Source organism: Ruditapes philippinarum, unplaced genomic scaffold, assembly GCF_026571515.1.
Source record: "Ruditapes philippinarum isolate M1 unplaced genomic scaffold, ASM2657151v2 ctg494_1_1_1_1, whole genome shotgun sequence".
NCBI classification, from domain to species: domain Eukaryota; kingdom Metazoa; phylum Mollusca; class Bivalvia; order Venerida; family Veneridae; genus Ruditapes; species Ruditapes philippinarum.
Window position 1 is genome coordinate 182,649 of NW_026858021.1, and position 21,165 is coordinate 203,813.

The 21,165-nt window shown below is 33.3% G+C and overlaps 2 protein-coding genes across 3 annotated transcripts in view; one reads left to right on the forward strand and one right to left on the reverse strand.

Annotated features, from left to right (window-relative positions):
• Positions 1-21,165, forward strand: part of LOC132751842 (large ribosomal subunit protein eL27-like) — a 134,470-nt gene that overhangs the window by 92,155 nt on the left and 21,150 nt on the right. The window lies entirely within an intron of this gene.
• Positions 1-21,165, reverse strand: part of LOC132751841 (ceramide synthase 5-like) — a 31,321-nt gene that overhangs the window by 7,040 nt on the left and 3,116 nt on the right. For both annotated transcript variants that reach the window (XM_060742050.1, XM_060742051.1), the window contains exons 2-9: positions 20,773-20,899; positions 15,563-15,669; positions 12,948-13,005; positions 9,407-9,457; positions 7,858-7,950; positions 6,490-6,618; positions 5,987-6,093; positions 3,148-3,307 (exon numbers count right to left, since the gene is read on the reverse strand). In XM_060742050.1, the coding sequence (XP_060598033.1) occupies positions 3,148-3,307; positions 5,987-6,093; positions 6,490-6,618; positions 7,858-7,950; positions 9,407-9,457; positions 12,948-13,005; positions 15,563-15,669; positions 20,773-20,899 (832 nt within the window). The remainder of the gene's footprint in view (positions 1-3,147; positions 3,308-5,986; positions 6,094-6,489; positions 6,619-7,857; positions 7,951-9,406; positions 9,458-12,947; positions 13,006-15,562; positions 15,670-20,772; positions 20,900-21,165) is intronic.

A 21,165-nucleotide genomic window follows, 5' to 3' on the forward strand; every position in this document is an offset into this window, starting at 1 on the left:
GCCAATGTTTTGTAGTTTTATATGGGCAAGTACATTAAGCTGCGGACAAGTAAAAATTTCTGGAAAACTTGTCCGTGGGCAAGTGGCAAAATTTCATATTTCCACACCCCTGCTCTACAGTTATTTACTTCTAGATCAACTTATTCTTTTACTACTTGGAAATCTACAAGCTCTCCCAAACAACAAACATTTTACGCTGCTTCAACACAGTATAGGTCACATAGCGACATTTCACCTTTACACGTAGAGGAAGATGCCCCTCCTGAACGGGCACCTGAGTACAACCACCAATCTTCTGTAAGCTAGCTGGATAGCTTCCTCACATGAAAGAAATCAAAGTCCTTGTTGAGATTTGAACCCACAGCAGTGAGGGGCAAGTTATAGTTTGAAGTAAACGACCATAACCATGCAGCTACAGAAGCCTCAGTTAATATAGTATATATACAGATAAAGTTACAGTGCAGAAAAGAAGAAACTTGGTTGATCTTTTATCTGACTCCCAAACGAATAGAGTTATTATTATTATACTAGTAAACTTTCCCAGTGAATAAAGCTATACTAAGTAGTGACAGTGTTAAGTTAACTGAAAGCAATATAAACAAGATTGCATTTGAGAAAAATGCTATGCCACCGCATTAATACAACACTAAATAGTAGTGTAAGAACAGATTTTTTTTGTTTCTATATAACTGAAGATTGTCATAATGCATAGATCCCTGACCTATCTAATTCTTATTATCAGATTAGTGGTTAAATCTATTGTAAATCCAATAAAAGATCAGAGTAGGAATATATCAATACACTTGAGTCTAGTGAATTTCGTGGTGAAGGTCATATTTCACACAGCCTAAATTTCATGACTACATCAAAGGACTACACAGTAAGACATTTTGTCAAAATCTAGGTCAGCTGATATCAAAGTTCACTTTACATCTTAATCTGTACACATGGTTCAAATTTCATAGCTGTACATCAAAGGACAAGAAAGTAGGTCACATCATCAAAATCTAGGTCAACTGATATCAAAGTTCAATTTTACAACTAAAACTGTGCACATGGTCAAAATTTCATTGCTGTACATCAAAGGACAAGAAAGTAGGTCACTGTCCCCTTGGGCAAGACAAAATTTAACCCAAGGGTTTAATTCAAAACAATCTCCATACAGGTCCACCGAACAACATTTCAAGTCAAATATCTAAGCGGTTGTTTTCTCCCATTCAGAAAACATTTGTTTTATTTTCTGTTTTTACTATGTGTATATAATGAGAATCACCGCCCCCGGGCAGGGCCAAATTTTGATACCAGAGGAAAAATTTGAACAATTGTGGTAGAGGACCTATAGATGACATTATATAGCAAACATCAAAGCTCTATGCCTTGTACCTTCGGACAAAAATATTTTTTATTTTTTTACTATATGTACATAATGAAAATCAATGACCCCCGGGGCTGAACCAATTTTGACCCCAGGGCTTTAATTTGAACAATCTTGGTAGAGGTTCACTTCGCAAAGTCTCATGCCATATATTTTACCTCTAGCCTTTGTCATTTCAGAGAAGAAGATTTTCAAGATTTTACTTTATACATACATGTATAAGGAAAACTATCTCCTCTGGGGCAGGGCAATTTTAACACTAGGGGTATAATTAAAACAAATTTTGTAGAGGACCCATAGGTGATATTATATACCAAATATCAAAGCTCTAAGCCTTGTACCTGCAGACAAGAAGATTTTTTAATGTTTTACTATATGTACATAGTGAAAATCAATGACCCCTTGGGTTTGGGCCAATTTTAATGACCCCAGGGTTGTAATTTGTACAATCTTGCTAGAGATTCACTACACAATGTTTCATGCAAAATATCTTAACTCTAGCCTTTTTAAATTTAGAGAAGATGATTTTTTAAGTTTTTACTATGTACATATAAGGAAAACCTATGGCCCCTGGGGCGGGGATAATTTTGACACTAAAGACAAAATTTGAACAACTTTTGTAGATAACCTATAGATGATATTATTTAACAAATATTAAAGCTCTAAGCCTTGTACCTTCAGACAATATGATTTTTTGATTTTTTTACTTTATGTATATATTGAAAAGCCATGACCCCCGGGGCTGAACCAATTTTGACCCCCGGGCTATAATTTGAACAATCATGCTAGAGGTTCACCACAAAATGTTTCATGCAAAATATCTAGCCTCTAGCATTTGTCAATTGCTAGAAGAAATTTTTTTAAAGTTTTTACTATAAATTTTTACTATATACATATAAGGAAAACCAATGACCCCCGGGGCGGGGCCTATTTCGACCCTAGGGTTATAATTTGAACTATCTTGGTAGAGGTCTACCAGACAATGCCTTATGCAAAATATCTAAGCTCTAGGCCTTTCGGGTCTTTACAAGAAGGTATTTTAAGTTTTTACTATATGTACATTTAGTGAAAATCAATGACCCCCAGGGTGGGGCCGATTTTGACCCCAGGGCTATAATTTGAACAATCTTGGTAGAGGTCTACCAGACAATGCCTTATGCAAAATATCTAAGCTCTAGGCCTTTTGAGTCTTTAAAAGAAGATTTTTTTAATTTATTCTTATAATTCCTTTTGGTTGCCATGGCAACCAGATTTCTGCATGGAATGAAATTCTTTGAACAACTTTGGAAGCCCTTCACCCAAGGAACAATCCTGCAAAGTTTGGTTGAAATTGGACTAGTGGTTTTTCACAAGAAGATTTTTGAAGTTCACTATATAATCTATAGAACACACACGCACACAAACAAACACACACACACACACAGGTAAATCGCTATATGCCACCGCATCGCAGATGCTGCGGTGGCATAAAAACAAAAAGAAACATCAATGCTTTCCCTGTCAGGCATCGAAAAACATTTTCAGAGTCACTCGTCCCATAGGACAAGTCACGTCTAAATCCAATGTGCAGGCAACATTTTTCTACTTGTCCTGCATCAATTTCTCTCAAATTCTACTCGTACTTGAAATTACGAGCAGACAACGGAATTTTCGATCTCTGAGTCTGTGTGTTTAAGCCCCGGTCACCAAATAATAGAACGAAAAATAAGAAACATGATTAGAAAAACAACTACTATCTACGTCACGCATGCTAACAAGTGGTGTGACACTACCTCTGACTTCTTCGTGAGGGCGGAGTACGCCACCCGTACAATAAGTGAGAACCAGTACGTGTGTAGAACCAGTAATAGGCACAACCAGCCGTTGAAGAAAACTAGAGATGGCCAGAAACCCATGATCTCATTACTTTGGTTCCATGTAGCATTTAAAACTCTGAAATATAATAAAAAATTTGTAAATATCTACTTATTAATCAAAGTGTCATGCTGAAAGATGAATGAAAAAATTTTAAGACAAGTTTACTATTACAGTAGAACTTCAGTAAGTCAGATATGAAGGGACTTGCATAACAAGAGGGCCATGATGGCCCTGAAGTCGCTCACCTGTATATAGGCCCCTAGAGGGGGCCAGTTTAAACCCCAGGGCTTTTATTTGAACAAACTTGGTAGACACCCATTAGAAGATATTTCATGCTTAACATCCAAGGTCTAGCTGGACGAGTTTTTTTCTTTACACATATAGTTAAAAACAATGACACACCTGGGGCAGGGCCAGTTTTGATCCAAGGGCTTTTATTTGAACAATCTTTGTAGACACTTACTAGAAAATGTTTCATGCTTAATATCTAAACTCCAGCTATTCGGGTTTTTTCAAAGAAGACTTCTAATTTTTTGCTATACACATATAAGGAAAATCAATGTCAGCCGGGGCGGGGCCAATTTTGACCCCAGGGCTTTTATTTGAACAAACTTGGTAGACAATCACTAGAAGATGTTTCATGCTTAGTATCTAAACTCTAGCTATTTGGTTTTTTTCAAAGAAGATTTTTTAAGTTTTTTCTATACACATATAAGGAAAATCAATGACCCCCGGGGCGGGGCCAATTTTGATCCCAGGGCTCTTATTTGAACAAACTTGGTAGACATCCATTAGAACATGTTTCATGCTAAATATCTTAGCTCTAGCACTTTGGGTTCTTTAAAAGAAGATTTTTTAAGTTTTTACTATATGCATATAGGGAAAATCAATGACCCCCTGTGGTGGGGCCAATTTTGACCCCAGGGCTTTTATTTGAACAAACTTGGTAGACACCCATAAGAAGATGTTTCATGGTAAATATCTTAGCTTTAGCTCTTTGGGTTATTAAAAGAATTTTTTTAAAATTTTTACTATATGCCTATAGGTAAAATCAAAGACCCCCTGGGGCGGGGCCAATTTTGACCCCAGGGCTTTTATTTGAACAAACTTGGTAGACATCCATTAGAACATGTTTCATGCCAAATATCTAAGCTCTAGCTCTTTGGGTTTTTTTAAAGAAATTTTTTTAAGTTTTTACTATATGCATATAGGGAAAATCAATGACCCCCTGGGGCTGGGCCAATTTTGACCCCAGGGCTTTTATTTGAACAAACTTGGTAGACATCCATTAGAACATGTTTCATGCTAAATATCTTAGCTCTAGCTCTTTGGGTTCTTTAAAAGAAGATTTTTTAAGTTTTTACTATATGCATATAGGGAAAATCAATGACCCCCTGGGGCGGGGCCAATTTTGACCCCAGGGCTTTTATTTGAACAAACTTGGTAGACATCCATTAGAACATGTTTCATGCCAAATATCTAAGCTCTAGCTCTTTGGGTTTTTTAAAAGAAGATTTTTTAAGTTTTTACTATATGCATATAGGGAAAATCAATGACCCCCTGGGGCGGGGCCAATTTTGACCCCAGGGCTTTTATTTGAACAAACTTGGTAGACATCCATTAGAACATGTTTCATGCCAAATATCTAAGCTCTAGCTCTTTGGGTTTTTTAGAAGAAGATTTTTTAAGTTTTTACTATATGCATATAGGGAAAATCAATGACCCCCTGGGGCGGGGCCAATTTTGACCCTAGGGCTTTTCTTTGAACAAACTTGGTAGACACTTACTAGAAGATGTTTCATGCCAAATATCTAAGCTCTAGCTCTTTGGGTTTTTTAGAAGAAGATGTTTAAAGTTTTTTCTTTTGGTTGCCATGGCAACCAGAGTTCTGCATGGAATTAAATTCTTTGAACAATTTTTAAAGGTGACCACCAAAGGAACATTCCTGTGAAGTTTGGATGAAATTGGCTTAGCGGTTTATGAGGAGATGTCATTTAAAGCAAAAGTTTACGGACGCCGGACGGACGGACGGACGCCGGACGAAAAGCGATCACAAAAGCTCACCCTGTCACTTTGTGAAAGGTGAGCTAAAAACACTGGACACATCGGGACTTTGACTCATGAATCAATCTCAATATAATGACAACATTTTTCAAGAAGGTGTAACAAATGGGAAGAGCTATAACTTAATCAGTCTATATCAAATATATCCCATGTGATTATCGAGCAACATCAGGTGAAGGAAGTTCTCAAACGAAAATAAATTTTTACTGCTTATTTTCAAATACAACTATGACAATTAAAATGATAACTATTCAAGCATATTCTCATACAAAAACTCGTACAAAGACTCATAAGTACATACAACTGTGTAATTAACACCTTTCAAACAAGTTAATCGGCAATCATTTCATTGTGGGACAAGGTGGTGAAAAACAAGATCGAAGATGTCAAATTAATTGATGGACTCCCAACTTATTTATGGTAAAATCTGTCAAATTTTTATTTACGGACCACAAAAAAAAAACTTCAACAAAAATAAGTTGATCGGAAATCATTTTCACAATGGGACAAGGTGATGAAAAACATCTTGCGAAAGAAGATGTCAAATTAATCTATGGACTTCAACATATTTATGGTAAAATATCTCAAACGTTTTTTTACAGATCACAAATAAAAATTAGACACATCAAAGATATCGACTTATAAATTTTTTAGACTCAGCCATTTTCAATAAATAACAACACAACTTACTTGAGTGGGTAACATACAAGCCTGGTAACAAACCAAACTACAGCAAAAATAGCAAACAGAATATCACAGAGGCGGTGGGCTTTTGCATACTTCGCCAACTTTGCACCCTGAAACAAAATAAACACATTTTTGTGACTTAGGTACTTTCTTTACAACAAAAACAGATCATAATTCAATAAAGAAAATAGCACTTTAATAAAAGCCACCAATCTTCTGTATGTTAACTGGGTGACATTTTAATTTATTTTATTTTCAGAGAAAAAAAAACCCTGTTTGCATGGCCTTATCAAAGCCAGTATAGCGATAAATAGTAAAACCGTTGTTAAAAACCCCCTCCAAATAAAGACCACCCTGTAATAAAAGACCACTATTTGAAAACTTCCATTGCTAAAATACAAGTCGAGTATACTTAGAATAAAGGCCACTTGTATTTTATGGCCATGTATGGTCTCTCCTTTGGATAACCTTTATCCACAGGTTTTACGGTATAAAGTTTGACTCACCTCTATCCAGAAATCTGCGCAGTCATGTATGCACAATACTAGAGTCCCTACACGTAAAAAGTTGCCTAGGTATGAAAAACTTAACAATGATACTGTGGCAATGTGATGAACAAACATTTCTACAAAATCCTGAAAAATACAACAAAATAAAACACTGATAAAATAAAAGATTACAAAATCAATACATAGTACAATGGAGGACAAGTTCTGACTTTTTATCAAATACTAACACATTTCATTAGAAAAGAAAATATAGAATAATTTTGTAAATGTGGTATAGGATAATAATTTTGGGCTAAAAGTGTCAGCTTAACAGCTAATCCGAGACAATTTTCTGTTGAGATATTTCTGTCTTACATGTAGACACCTGGATGTATTTTTTAGCCTTTCAAGACTTTTTTTCTTTCTATGTTGCACCAACACAGTATAGGTCTCACAATGTTTAACTCCTTGTTTAAACATTATAAAACTCATATTTGCCCTTTCCAAAGAAGAAATTATTTATTCGTTTCTGAGACATAATGTGAATTCAATTTTTTTTACTTATCTCGAGGCCTAAGGCTTTAAAAAAATATGAGACATTAGGGATTAGGGCATTATGGTTATCATGTAATTTAGTAGCTTTAATCAATGCTTAAGGTGAATATGAGCTTTTAAACTAATTCCCCAGTATGATACTACACATTGATTTGGTAACTGTCTAATGGAGAAAGAAGTATAGCAGCACCATTTCCCCATTAAAACATGATTGTAGACTATAGTATATCTAGTGCAATCGACCAGATCTTTTTTTTCATGATAACAACTTAAACAAGGGAAAAGTGTTTACATAAAGAAAAAGCATTGTTGCTACCTTACTTTTTAACAAGAAAGGACAGTGCGATCTTGCACAAACTGACATAATTATAACAACAAAATACTGCCAAACCCGTTTTAAAGACCACTCTTTAAATAAAGACCACTCTTTGACAAACCTTCAGCCACAAAAATTCATCAGAGAAAACTCTGGATAAAGACCACTTGTCTGTAAAGGTCATGTTTGGTCTCTCCTTGAATGACCTTTATTCACAGGTTTGACATCACACAAACACTAACCCAACACTAATTGTATAAAAGGGAAGATAACTCCTCAATTATGACTTTAAAATGACTTTTATAAAAATACTCAATATTATATTATTCCTAAAATTAATTCCACAACGCTTAGTTGATATTCAATACAATTGAAATCTTTTCGTGTTTAAATACACCACCATGTTTTGAACAGAGTACAATGTACAGAACACAATGTACATTGCATGTGTTACCTTTAAAGGGAATGGGTTTCGATTTCTTAATTAATTCAAAATAATATGTGAAATGTCTTACCTTTCTTTTAACATCCAGAAATTGTGAAAACATTAGAGAGAGGTAAAATCCTAGTTCTATGATGTAATACCAGTATATTGCTGTATCTATATTCTGAAAATATAACATCAAATCACAGTGAAAATATAAATAATATCAAATCACAGTGAAAATATATATAATATCAAATCACAGTGAAAATATGTTACACCAAATCAAAGTGAAAATATATAACATCAAAAAAAACAGTGAAAATATATAATATCAAATCACAGTGAAAATGTGTAACATCAAATTGGAGTGAAAATATGTAACATCAAATCATAGTGAAAATATGTAACATTTAATCACAGTGAAAATATGTAATATCAAATCATAGTAATATTATGTAACATACTATGTATCACATCACAGTGAAAATATGTAACATTGAAAAGATTACATTCAATCACAGTGAGACTATATAACAGAAAACTTCAAATCAAAGTGAAAACAAAGCATCAAATCGCGGTGAAAATATAAGATCAAATCAGTGAAAATATATAACATCAAATAACAGTGAAAATATATAATATCAAATTGCAGTGAAATATAACATCTTTAGGATCATTTATTGTCATGAAGACATTTTGACTAGTCCATGGATCAAACTTTGTAGTTTACAAATAATATGCTCTCTCTACTGAACTAAGCACTGGCTGAGGTTGATCTATTTTAACTTAAAACTGTTTTAATTAAATTACTGCTCAACAAGTATTAAACATCAAAACAGTATTAATTCGAGACTTAACTCGTTAACACTTTATAATTTTTCAGAGATAATTATATGTTAACCACACTGCTCTGAATCTGTGTAACTAATGTGTCTTGATTTTGAATGGTGGAAGAATTCTAATTTTATATTTGAAAGCTTTCGAGATTAGTATATATTATAATTAAGCAATGAAAGTTTATATTATCAATCTACAGAGCAAATGTGTCGACTAGAAAGGCTATAATGGTGGAAGCAGGTACCTTCCATATTTGCCTCTAGGGCTACAAACAAATGTGAATGAAATTAATTAAATGTGAAATCAGAGCATATAGAATTATTCCGGAATTAAGAATATTTTTGGATTAAACAGGTAATATGGGGAACCAAACAAACTCTTACAGTTACAGCTTCGAAATTAGCAAAACAGGTTGACTTATTTATTGTGAACGGTGGTGCAACCGCGAAGCTGTAGCAGTCAAAGTCTTTACTGGGAGATTACCCTGGAAAAACCCACACTAAATTTTGCCGAGGTCCAGATTGCAACTATAAGTATTTCTTCAAATTAAAAAAAAACAACAACAAACAAACAAAACCACAATTCCCTGATTAAAGCCTTAATTTCTTGAAATATATAAATAATATTGGTATATAGCAAAACCTAGTGCTCAATTTTTCACACGTATTCTATGAGGGTAAGGCAAGTCTTCCAACAGATAGCAAGCTTTGTTGTTAAAACATAAAAAAAACTTCTTTTGAAATTTACAAGCCACGTGTTAATTACTAATTACAGAAAATTAGCGTACATAAATCACTTACATGTTCTGGAAAACCATACCAACAATGTCTTGAATCCCATAACCACGGTTTCTGAAAAATATAATATATTTATTAATTAAATTGTTATAATGTACACATGGTTTTTAAGACACACAAACACAGTACAGTTCATCATTGCACCGAAACAGGAAAGATGATTTTTGTTTGTTCTTTTTGTTTTGTTTTACTGCACACAAACACAATTTACGTCATATCGCATTGAAACAGGGAAGATGATTTTGGCTCACTTTTCGTGATACAAACTTCAAAGCAACACCAGGGGTGAACAAAACCACCTCACCTTCTGCAGCTTTAAGAGTTGCATAGACTCCAGTAATTCGAACCCATTTAGTCGCCTCTTATGATCACCCAGGTGGCTGCAATTCTTATGCCTCAACCGTTTAAAGGCAACCCCGCAACCACAAGGGGCATAATGAAGACATGCCACAGTATTTTCATTTGAAGTAAAGGTAAATATTTATATTTATTGTTTTTTTTTCTTTTTAATAATATTTATTATTGCTTTTATTTCTTTCTCTAAAACTTATGATAGTAACTGCTACACAATTATGCCCTCTAAAAGCAACCACACAGCATTCAATTTATACTCAGTGCAAAAATCACTGTCATTTTTCTTGTATTTTACCTATGTACACAAATAACCAATCAAAATACAATTTAATATGCTAAATGAGGTCATACATGTAGGTTTCTAAGCACGACACTTGAAGACAATCACAAAACAAATACTAAAGAAGGAATAATATTTGTTGAGACTTCTTCAGTGATTAAAGAGACCTATCTAATAAATTAGTAACCCTTCTTAAAATGGATCTTATAAGCTTAAAGCTGCACGCCTCCAGATGAAAATATTTCAAGAAATTGAATCTTTAGAAAAATGTATTAAAATCTTAAGACAAGAGGGCCATGATGGCCCTGAGGTCGCTCACCTGTATATAGGCTGTCCCCCCCTTCCCCCAAAACATTGCAGGGCCAATTTAACCAAAGGGCTTTTATTTGCACAAACTTGGTAGACACCCATAAGAAAATGTTTCATGCTAAACATCTAAGCTCTAGCTCATTGGGCTATTTAAAAGAAGATTTTTTTAAAGTTTTTACTATACACATATAGTTAAAAACAATGACACGCCTGGGGCCGGGCCAGTTATGACCCCAGGGTTTTTATTTGAACAAACTTTGTAGACACTTACTAGAATATGTTTCATGCTTAATATCTAAACTCTAGCTATTTGGGTTTTTTCAAAGAAGATTTTAAGTTTTTGCTATACACATATAAGGAAAATCAATGACCCCGGGGCAGGGCCAATTTTGACCCCAGGTCTTTTATTTGAACAAACTTTGTAGACACTCACTAAAAGATGTTTCATGCTTAATATCTAACTCTAGCTATTTGGGTTTTTTCAAAAAAGATTTTTTAAGTTTTTGCTATACACATATAAGGAAAATCAATGACCCCCGGGGCGGGGCCAATTTTGACCCCAGGGCTTTTATTTGAACAAACTTGGTAGACACCTATTAGAACATGTTTGATGCTAAATATCTTAACCATAGCTCTTTGAGTTCTTTAAAAGAAGATTTTTAAGTTTTTACTATATGCATATATAGGGAAAAATCAATGACCCCCCCGGGCGGGTCAATTTTGACCCCAGGGCTTTTATTTGAACAAACTTGGTAGACACTTATTAGAACATGTTTCATGCTAAATATCTTAGCTCTAACTCTTTTGGTTCTTTAAAAGAAGATTTTTTAAGTTTTTACTATATGCATATAGGGAAAATCAATGACCCCCTGGGGCGGGGCCAATTTTGACCCCAGGGCTTTTATTTGAACAAACTTGATAGACACCTATTAGAACATGTTTGATGCTCAATATCTTAGCCATAGCTCTTTGAGTTCTTTAAAAGAAGATTTTTTAAGTTTTCACTATATGCATAAAGGGAAAATCAATGACCCCCCGGGACGGGGCCAATTTTGACCCCAGGGCTTTTATTTGAACAAACTTGGTAGACACTCACTAGAAGATGTTTCATGCCAAATATCTAAGCTCTAGCTCTTATGGTTTTTTAAAAGAAGATATTTAAAGTTTTTTCTTTCGGTTGCCATGGCAACCAGAGTTCTGCATGGAATTAAATTCTTTGAACAATTTTTAAAGGTGACCACCAAAGGAACATTCCTGTGAAGTTTGGATGAAATTGGCCTTGTGGTTTACGAGGAGATGTCATTTAAAGTAAAAGTTTACGGACGACGGACGGACGCCGGACGAAAAGCGATCACAAAAGCTCACCCTGTCACTTTGTGACAGGTGAGCTAAAAAGTAAAACTTGTCAATATTTAAATAATTATTTACATGTTATGTGCGATTAATGACTGATTTTGCAGTATCAATCACTATAATTCTATTGTGTTTCTAACGCAGTAACAGGTATTTTATGTATATTTTGACCTCTTTTTGGTAAATCACGTGGATTGTAAGCGCCGTTTGCAATGTGTAAATTACTTTCTATGTTCACTTAACAATATTTTCTTTTAAATATATTCTCAAAATTTTCGTTAAAATTAGCATGAATCTGGAGGCGTGCTGCTTTAAGAAACACAAAAACTTTATCAAGGAAGTAAAGTGATCTATGCACGTTTATCTTGCAGGTAAACCATTAAGTGCACTTCAGCACTATAACAATACAAATAACCCGAAAATCAAATAATACACCTTTTACAATTACTCAACCACATAAATAGATAAAGATTAAGATTAACTTCACGATTTTTCAATATTATCTGTATTTTACAAAACATTAAACCCTTGAAAGCACTCCTAAAAGTTTAAAGCTGCAGGCCTACAGATGAGCCCAAAGTATTTTAAGACAATCAATCTTGAGAAAATAATTGTCCTGACATTTTAAATAATGTTAATAGATTCAAGATAAAGTAATAATTTCCATGTTATGTGTGATAAGTCACTGATTTTGCATTATTTTTCAACACATTTCTACTGCATTACTAACACAGTAAGGGGCTCATCTTGAACAAGACAAAATTGTGAATAAATATGGCAACTGTCTTCCTCAGGATTTCTATTACTAATAAAGCACTCTTGAAACCTGCCATCTGAAAATCTTTTTTTCCAGCAAAACTGTCGAACCTAACCCTTTGGAGAAAAGTCAGTGGGTTTTGAAACTTGTTCAAGTGCCCCTCCATATGCATTATTTCAGGCACAAGCTGGTACTTGTCAGAGTAGAAACGCCAACATTCCCTAATCTAGCTGGATAGCTTATCCTTCCATAAAAGAATCCAAAGTCCCTGGTCAGATTTGAACCTACAGCTGTGAGGGACAAGTAGTCTGAAGTCAATATCCTTAACCACTTGGCCACGAACATCCCTTTAATCAGATACAGTTTTTAGCATTATATAAGTATTAATGACCCAAAATTCTATTAAATTTGACAATTATTATATTTGCCATTTTGTTCTTGAGGCCAATTGTTTGTAACAATTGTCTTAAAATAAAAGAAAATATACTTACATCCCAAAGAACTGAAAGGCCATATATAAATATTCCAAAATAGTATGTGAATCTCCAGCTGTAAAAAAACAAAACAAGAAGTTTATTACATATTTATTTGATTTAGTCTACTTTAATGTTAAAAACAATCCTAACATCGACCAAATTGGTTATTTCGGAATGTTATTTTATTTTTTTAAATCTTTAGCATGAGATTATTCACAATTACACATCCTTCATTGCTATGTATTTAATTTCGGTTATAAATGGTTGAAAATTATTGAATATTGGAGATTGTGAAAAGTAACATTCTGGAAATGTCCGATTTATAACGATATTGGCCGATTTTAGTAATTTTTTGGCGGAAGACTATACCTTAAAGTAATCATGTAATTTAACTTAATTTTGCAATCTGTGCAATGACGTAATTTTGCAATCTGGGCAATAACGTTATGTTGCAACAAGTGCAATAACAAGTATCAGTTTTGACATAATGGTCAGTGATCGGTCAGTTATGCTCTGGTCAACTTTGGACAATAACTTTTGCAATGACTATTTCATCATTTATTAATGTGAAACTTGATAGAAAATTGTTCCAAGCTGTTTCAGTGGGTTTTTTCCCCTGCTTTGGGAATGGTACTGAAAGATTGGGAATTTAGTATTTTGTATAACAGTCAATACTACACTGTTTACACTTTGCTACCTTTACATATCAACCCTACTTTTTTCAGTTGCTGACTTTCTTTCATGCTCTTAAAAACATTACCAAAACATTATCAAACACACGTTTAGCATTTTCTAAAGTATTTCAAAATTATAGATTTCTGAGACTCAAAGTGCCTTTAAAGGAATGAAAACAAAAAATCCATAGAAATCAATTCAATAAAAATATGTTTTCCAGCAATTCTCATAAATACTTTAACAGTATTTTCAATAATTGAGAAATTTTGATACTAATTTAAATTAATATCTCACTTTGATATTTCATCTATCAGTTTCTTTGACAAAAAAAAACAGGTGTCTTCATAAGCAAAATCAATAAAACTTTGAAAGATATTTCAGTTTATGTTACAAAACTTTCAGATGATCAAAGAAACATGAAATTTTCCCCGGAAGAATCAATTGATCTATACATACTTGATCAACCTCGATCAAAGCTCGGAAATATCACATGTGTCATGTTTAACAACCTATCATAGTGCGGTCTTCATTAGACCTGCTCTTATTAGAAGATTTTTTACCATTAAACAACCTTTTATGGCAATGAACTGAATCAGAAGATCTTTTACAGGTATCATTTATATCAGTAATGACCAATTAAAGGGACTCCACCAGTTAAGGCTTTTTTGACATAAAGGGACCGAAAATATTTTTTCAACTCTTTTGTATAACTGCAAGAAGGTCTTGGACCACTAACTTGTATACAAAATTTTAGATTATTTGCTCACTCTGTTTACTAGGAATGAACAATCTTATCGCCCAAATTGAAAAACTTTGCATGCTTTTCACTCAAATCGACCCAAATATGGCATAAAAAGTCGATTATCAATTTCATAGTGAGTATATTTATATATAATTATCTATAACATAGTTTTCCATTTAAGGTCGCCATTTGATTTATGAAAGAACTTCAAATTTTATAATTTTAAGCTATTAGACCTCAGTGGAGTCCCTTTAAAGCAAGCCTGTTTCCCAGTCACATTATTTTAGTCAAATCATACATTTCTGAGTAATTTTCACATAATTATTACAAACTCAGGAAGCCACCACAGTTTAACCACATAACAATAAATTGAAGACTCATTTTAATATGATTAATAATTATATATAATTTCCTTTAAAAAATTATGTATTACATGTATCAGGGAAGCAGTGGCCTAAGGTCTGTTATCCTAGAGTTGGTGGATATGAGCCCCTACAGTAATGCCAAAAGCTGCAATTCAATGATTTTTATTGCCCTTATTGTTCAGTGCTTTTTTCCCATAGATATATTTCCTATAAATATCTGTGCAAAAATAACTTTGAACAAAGTCGCAGTTTATTATTAAATGATTCAATGTTAAAAACACATAAGGAACTTTTGATTTGTATGTAATCTCATTGTCCTATCTCATCACCCTGATATCTCAACAACCCTGATATCTCAACAACCCTGCTATCTCATCACCCTGCTATCTCATCATCCTGCTATCTCATCACCCTGCTATCTTATCACATTAATATCTCAACACCCTGCTATCTTACCTCCCTGATATCTCAACACCCTGCTATCTCATCACCCTGCTATCTCATCACCCTGCTATCTCATCACCCTGCTATCTCATCATCCTGATATCTCATCACCCTGCTATCTTATCACATTGATATCTCAACACCCTGCTATCTCATCTCCCTGATACCTCAACACACTGCTATCTCATGACCCTACTATCTCAACACCCTGCTATCTCATAACCCTGCTATCTCATCATCCTGATATCTCAATACCCTTCTATCTCATAACCCTACTACATAATTTAACAATCTCCTCATTACCAAGTTGGTGATATCAGGTGTAAGTAAACAATTAAAACATAATTATAATAGCTACATTGTACTAAAACCAGAGAATTTCCCTTTATTAAATTAAAACTCACCCTGTTTCTGTAAACTTTTTCATAACAGTAGGTCTATCTTGATTTCTTCTTAATCTAAACCATCTCTCCACCTGCCTTTCTTGCATGTCTGTACGCTTTGCATATTTCTAAAAATAGACATATAAAAAGGTTTTCTGTAAAATCCATAGAACATGCTGAAAATAAAGTTAATTATCTTGGAAAAATAAGCATGATTAAAGAATCTCAACTGTAGTCAAATTCCCTAAAACACTTTTTTTAGTTATAATGTGGACAAATATTGTGAGATGAACAGACAAAGACTATTACTACCGTACAAGGTTTTTCCTGGCCCATTTTGATGAGCAATATTGGGACCATTGTTCCCAATTTCAAAAAGTAGTCTTTTTTTCCCCCAATTCCAAGGAGAATATTCCCAATTCCAGGAACAAAAAATAAAAATTTTCAGTGAACTTATTCTCATTTTCTTACATTTCACTACACTGTGCCATAGAAAATTGAAATCTTGAATACCAAATTGTAATAAGTGCTTATGGGCTTTAATTTAACTATATATATTTGATTTCTTTTGTCTCTTTTTTTAAAGTATTCAATATATTGTCAGTTTTTCCCAATTTGGTCATGTTCCCAAAGTGTTGAGAAAAAAAACTGCCATATCTCCATACTGCCTTTGAGGCAGAGAATTAAACTAATGTATGCATAACTTGAAGGTAACTGAAATAATTTTCTGTTTTGCACCAACACAGTATAGGTCAAATGGCAACTTTCCAGCTTTACTGGTGGAGGAAGACCTCAGATGCTCTTCCATGTTTTATTTCCTGCACGAATGGGCAACCTGAGTAGAACCAATGTTCCGTAAGCTAGCTGGATAGATTCCTCACATTCAAAGAATCAAAAGTCCCTGTCAGGATCCGAACCCAAAGCAGTGAGGGATAAGTGGTTTGAAGTCAACGACCTTAACCACTCGACCACGGATGATCCCAGTACCACGTAATACATACATATCACATTATTTATCAAACCTTTAAAAATTCGGTCAGTCCAATTTTTTTATGAATTGAAACGTGACCTGATATATAATGATGTCAAATATATACAAGATATATACATATGATATGAATAATTCGACAGTATTTAATGAAAGAAAATCTACTTCACGTCTGATTATACATTCTAGTTAGTAAATAACCCGAGTTAGTTTAGGTCTTGCACCAGTGAGCTTAAATGATCTGTTCTTTTTATCATTACTACATACACTTGTGAAATTGGGAGGGAAATGTAAATAATTACACATAATTTGTCCACTTAAAATAATAGAAACTAGAATAATGTTAAAGAACTTGTGTGTGTTTTATATTTTTTTGCAGCATTTTTTTTATTTCTACTTGAATCTTGAATCTTTTTACTTTTCTTAAAATCTTATTACATTTTTCTCGAGTTTAATTTTCTTGAAATATTTTTAGCTCATCTGGGTGCATGCAGCTTTATCACTACCATTAGTCAATATTTAACTGGTATAATAAGGATGGACAATTTTTTAACAAGAATTCAAACTATTAAAATCTACTCTTTTTTTTTTAAACAAAGACAAAATATCCGATTTACATGTACATGATTGTACAAGTATTTCTTTGAATTTATGTTGAATTTAAGAAAATAAAAACCGGATTGTCCATTATCTTAAATTCATCAGGTCAAAGGGTTATAAAAAAAACAACCTTTATAACAATGAATACCGTAAAATTCCTAATAAACGCCCCTCCCCTAATAAAGGCCCCCCAGGCCTTTTGATAAGGAAAACAATCTACTCATCAGTGCTGAACTCATAATTAAAGCCATAATTTTATTCAAATCATTCAGAATCCATAGTTTTTAATAGTAAACACAAATATGTATAATATGAACTTTAAAACCTTATCACTTTTTAGTGTTAATACCAACACTTGCTAACACTAAATGTATTTACAGTGATTTTTTTTATTTAGGAAAAACTGTGTTGTAATAAGAGCCCCCCTTTTGGAAAATGTTAAGCCCCCGGGGGCGTTTATTAGGAATTTTACGGTATATATATTTAATCTCAAGCTATAGATACCCTCAAATGATCAGCAATCTTTTATCTACATAAACTTTCACCTGCTATGCATAGTATACATGTTTATCTACATTGTGCACAAAATTTTTATCAAATGTTATCATATCATTATTATCAATACAAAAATCACATAAAACTTAACTCTTAACACACACTTAAGCCTTAGCCTTCAAAACTGATTAATTAATGGACAATCACTTTATCAAGCCTTTAATTTCAGAACTTTGTCCATCATCTAGGGTGTAATTTATATTAACAGATTGGCAATTAATATCATTTGTTGAAATGCTGTTAAAATTGATTTTGTTTTTTCAGCTTGTAGATTAAAATATCCATCTTAACCCTTTGCCAAACCGTTTTTTTTGTTGACATATATCTTTTGCCTCAATGAAAACCGTATCATCAATTTTAGGGATAATCCAGATGAAAATGTATGGACATCGGTCAGACCTCAAGTGTAGGCAGGGTCACTTTCGTTGTGATTAATCATGAAATCCTTTCTATGTTCATTCACACAGTACCTCCCCTTTGGCATATACAGACGTTTTCAGTTCCTTGCAAAAGTGATGGCAACTGAGTACTGGTTAACTGCTTGGTAGCCTTCGCAGGAATGATGTGGTGGCTGGACTTTGCTTTGGTAAATTAAATCTGGCTTACTACCGTGATCCCGAGTGAAAACTACCAACAACACCACACCACCAGGAAGTGCAGGATGGCCTTTCTCTTTCAGTGGCGTGCAAAGCATATGTCATATGACTATGAGTTTCAATTCAAGCAAGGCGAGGGTTAAAAAAAATGTTTTTAACCCTTTGATGCTATCATTATTGAAGTGGTCCACATATATATCTATTAGATAAACATATCAGATGTAATAATTTTTTTTATCTTTCATTGTTATATATGGATAGGGCAATAATGAATCAATTCTCACACTGATAGAAATGTAGCCATTGGTAGTAAAAATTTACATTCAATGATATAAATAGAAATGTGTGTTTAATGAATAAGCATTATAACGTTATAAGTCAAGACTATTTATTGGTTAATTTTTTGTACATTATGACCAAAGTGAAATAATTTTCAAATATTTCATTGACAAATATCATGATGTTTTTTTTGCTATGTTGTATGAGAGAAAAAAACTTATTGCCTCTAAATGTACTGCGGAACTATCCATTAAAACAATATTATTGAAATTCCCGGGGTCATGTATTGAAAAACTAAGAATATCAGATTTGCTATATAATTATATATGTGTATTATATTTATTTTACATTATTAGTTTAATTTCCATTGTTTACTCGATATACAAAATACAAAGTCCCATTATTATTGTGTGCAATACAAAGTTTAAGGGGAATGGACATTGGTAATTTTTTCTAAGTGCCACTTTCCTCTCTTTAATAACTTCTTATAACTTTAAAAGGAATAAAAAATTAGTTCGGATCTTTGTATAACAAAAAGAATAGGAGAATAGCTAACTTAGACACTGACTAAAAAGCAAATGTCAAATTATGTTATACATTATTATATTACAACTTTATACATAACATGTATTATGTAATTTAACAAAATGGGTCACTAATCAAAACCTATCTTGGAAAATAACAAACTTTTCAAGTTTTACATTGTTGTTTTTTACATTGTTTATAAATGTGCACATTACAAATTTTCTAGGAATTCCCTTTCTAAATGTCTATATTCAATGTACATATGAATACACAAAGTGACCCATATGCAAACTTGAGCTAGAAATCATCTAAACAACCTTTCTGACTTATTTCCAGGATATTTCCAGAATATTTGGGCTGAAAATATTACCTGTAGTGTAAACAAAGTTTTTTTTAAATATCTGGGCTGTGTGACCTAGTTTTTGACCCCAGATGACCTATATTCAAACTCAAACGCGGAATCATCTTTGTGGCCTTTCCCAAGACCCTAGATGACTAAAACTTTCACTTGAAATTGACTTAGAAATCATATGAACAACCTTTCTGACCAATATTCAGGATATTTTGGCTGTAAATATTAACTCTAGAGTGCTAACAGGGTTTTTCCACATATGGTCTGTGGCCTAGTTTTTGAGCCCAGATGACCTATATTTAAACTTGGAGCTAGCCATCATTAAAACCAACTTTCCTGACAGATTTCCCAGATATCTGGACAGAAACAGTAGCCTCTAGCATGTCTACAAGATTTTTCCTTTTTTTAGTTCCTGTGACCTAGTTTTTCATCCGAGATGGCCTATGTTCAAACACATCTGATCAATCAATGGGACAAAAACTTTTACAAGGTTTGGTGACAATTGAGGCAAAAATATGGCCACTTGAATGTTTAAAGGGCAGATGACGGACAACTGATATTAAACAATCTTAAAAGCTCTCCCTGGAGTGGCTCAGTGGTTAACGCATCAGACTAATAATTTATATATGACTGACAGCGTGGATTCAAACCCAGTCAGAGGGCAGCTGTTGTTTCCTTGAGTAAGAAACTTTACATTCATTGCTCAGTACTGGTGGGTTCCAGAAACGAATTTGGAGTGTTTTAATATTAAGCTGATAGTTTCCAACACAATCACACTAAACTAAATTTGTATAAACTAAATAATGAATTATAAGAAATAATAACCCAAAGAGTGAAAATGTAACTCATACATTGTATCTAAGTCATGTAATAGATCCAGTGTTTTTTTCCCCTGCTTTGGGAATGGTGCCAGTACCGGACAGATTGGGAAAAAATCCATCGGTTTGACTCAATTAAATTGAGAAATTTACTTAAGATGCAAAATATTCATTGGGAATTTCTTTTATCCAGGGAGACATGAATATTATGCATAATATACACTTTAAAACCATGTATTATTAACTTTAATGATTATTTTTGCTACTTGAGGTTGAAAAAAAAATTGATAATCATTACAATTGTACATAAATCATGTTTAGGTGTGAAACACTAAATTTAAAAAGTACAAAATGAGCAGGGTCCGAATATCACTATTAGAACCAATAGTAGTGCCCCACATTAATGTATCATAACATTCAATGGGGAAGAGAATGATTTAAATAAGTAAGCAAGATGACTTTCTTAAATGAATGAAAGCCCATGAACATTACAGAATAAATAAGAAATAAGACCATACCTGTATAAGTGTTTTATTTGGATTCTTTTTATGCCGATACTCTTCTTCCAGTATATTATTCGTGGGAGCCTTTCTAGTTCTTTCATTTTTTAATCCACAATAAAATCCAAAAGGTGTAACAACAAACCTGCAAATAAAAAGAAATTCATAATTCTAATTTTTACGGTAAATTAACAAAATAAGAGCAATCAGTGATCACTTGTGTCTAAACTATGTACAGGGTTCTTGGGGACGCTTATTTCGGCGTCCCGGTACGATGTTTATTACAGCTGGACGCAAATTTTTCAGAGCAAGGATTCCATGTACCCTTAATTTTGCCTTGGGACGCATAAACATTACCGATTGTTTACAACCACAAATACGTCAGCGCGTGTCAGTCTATAGGTACATGTA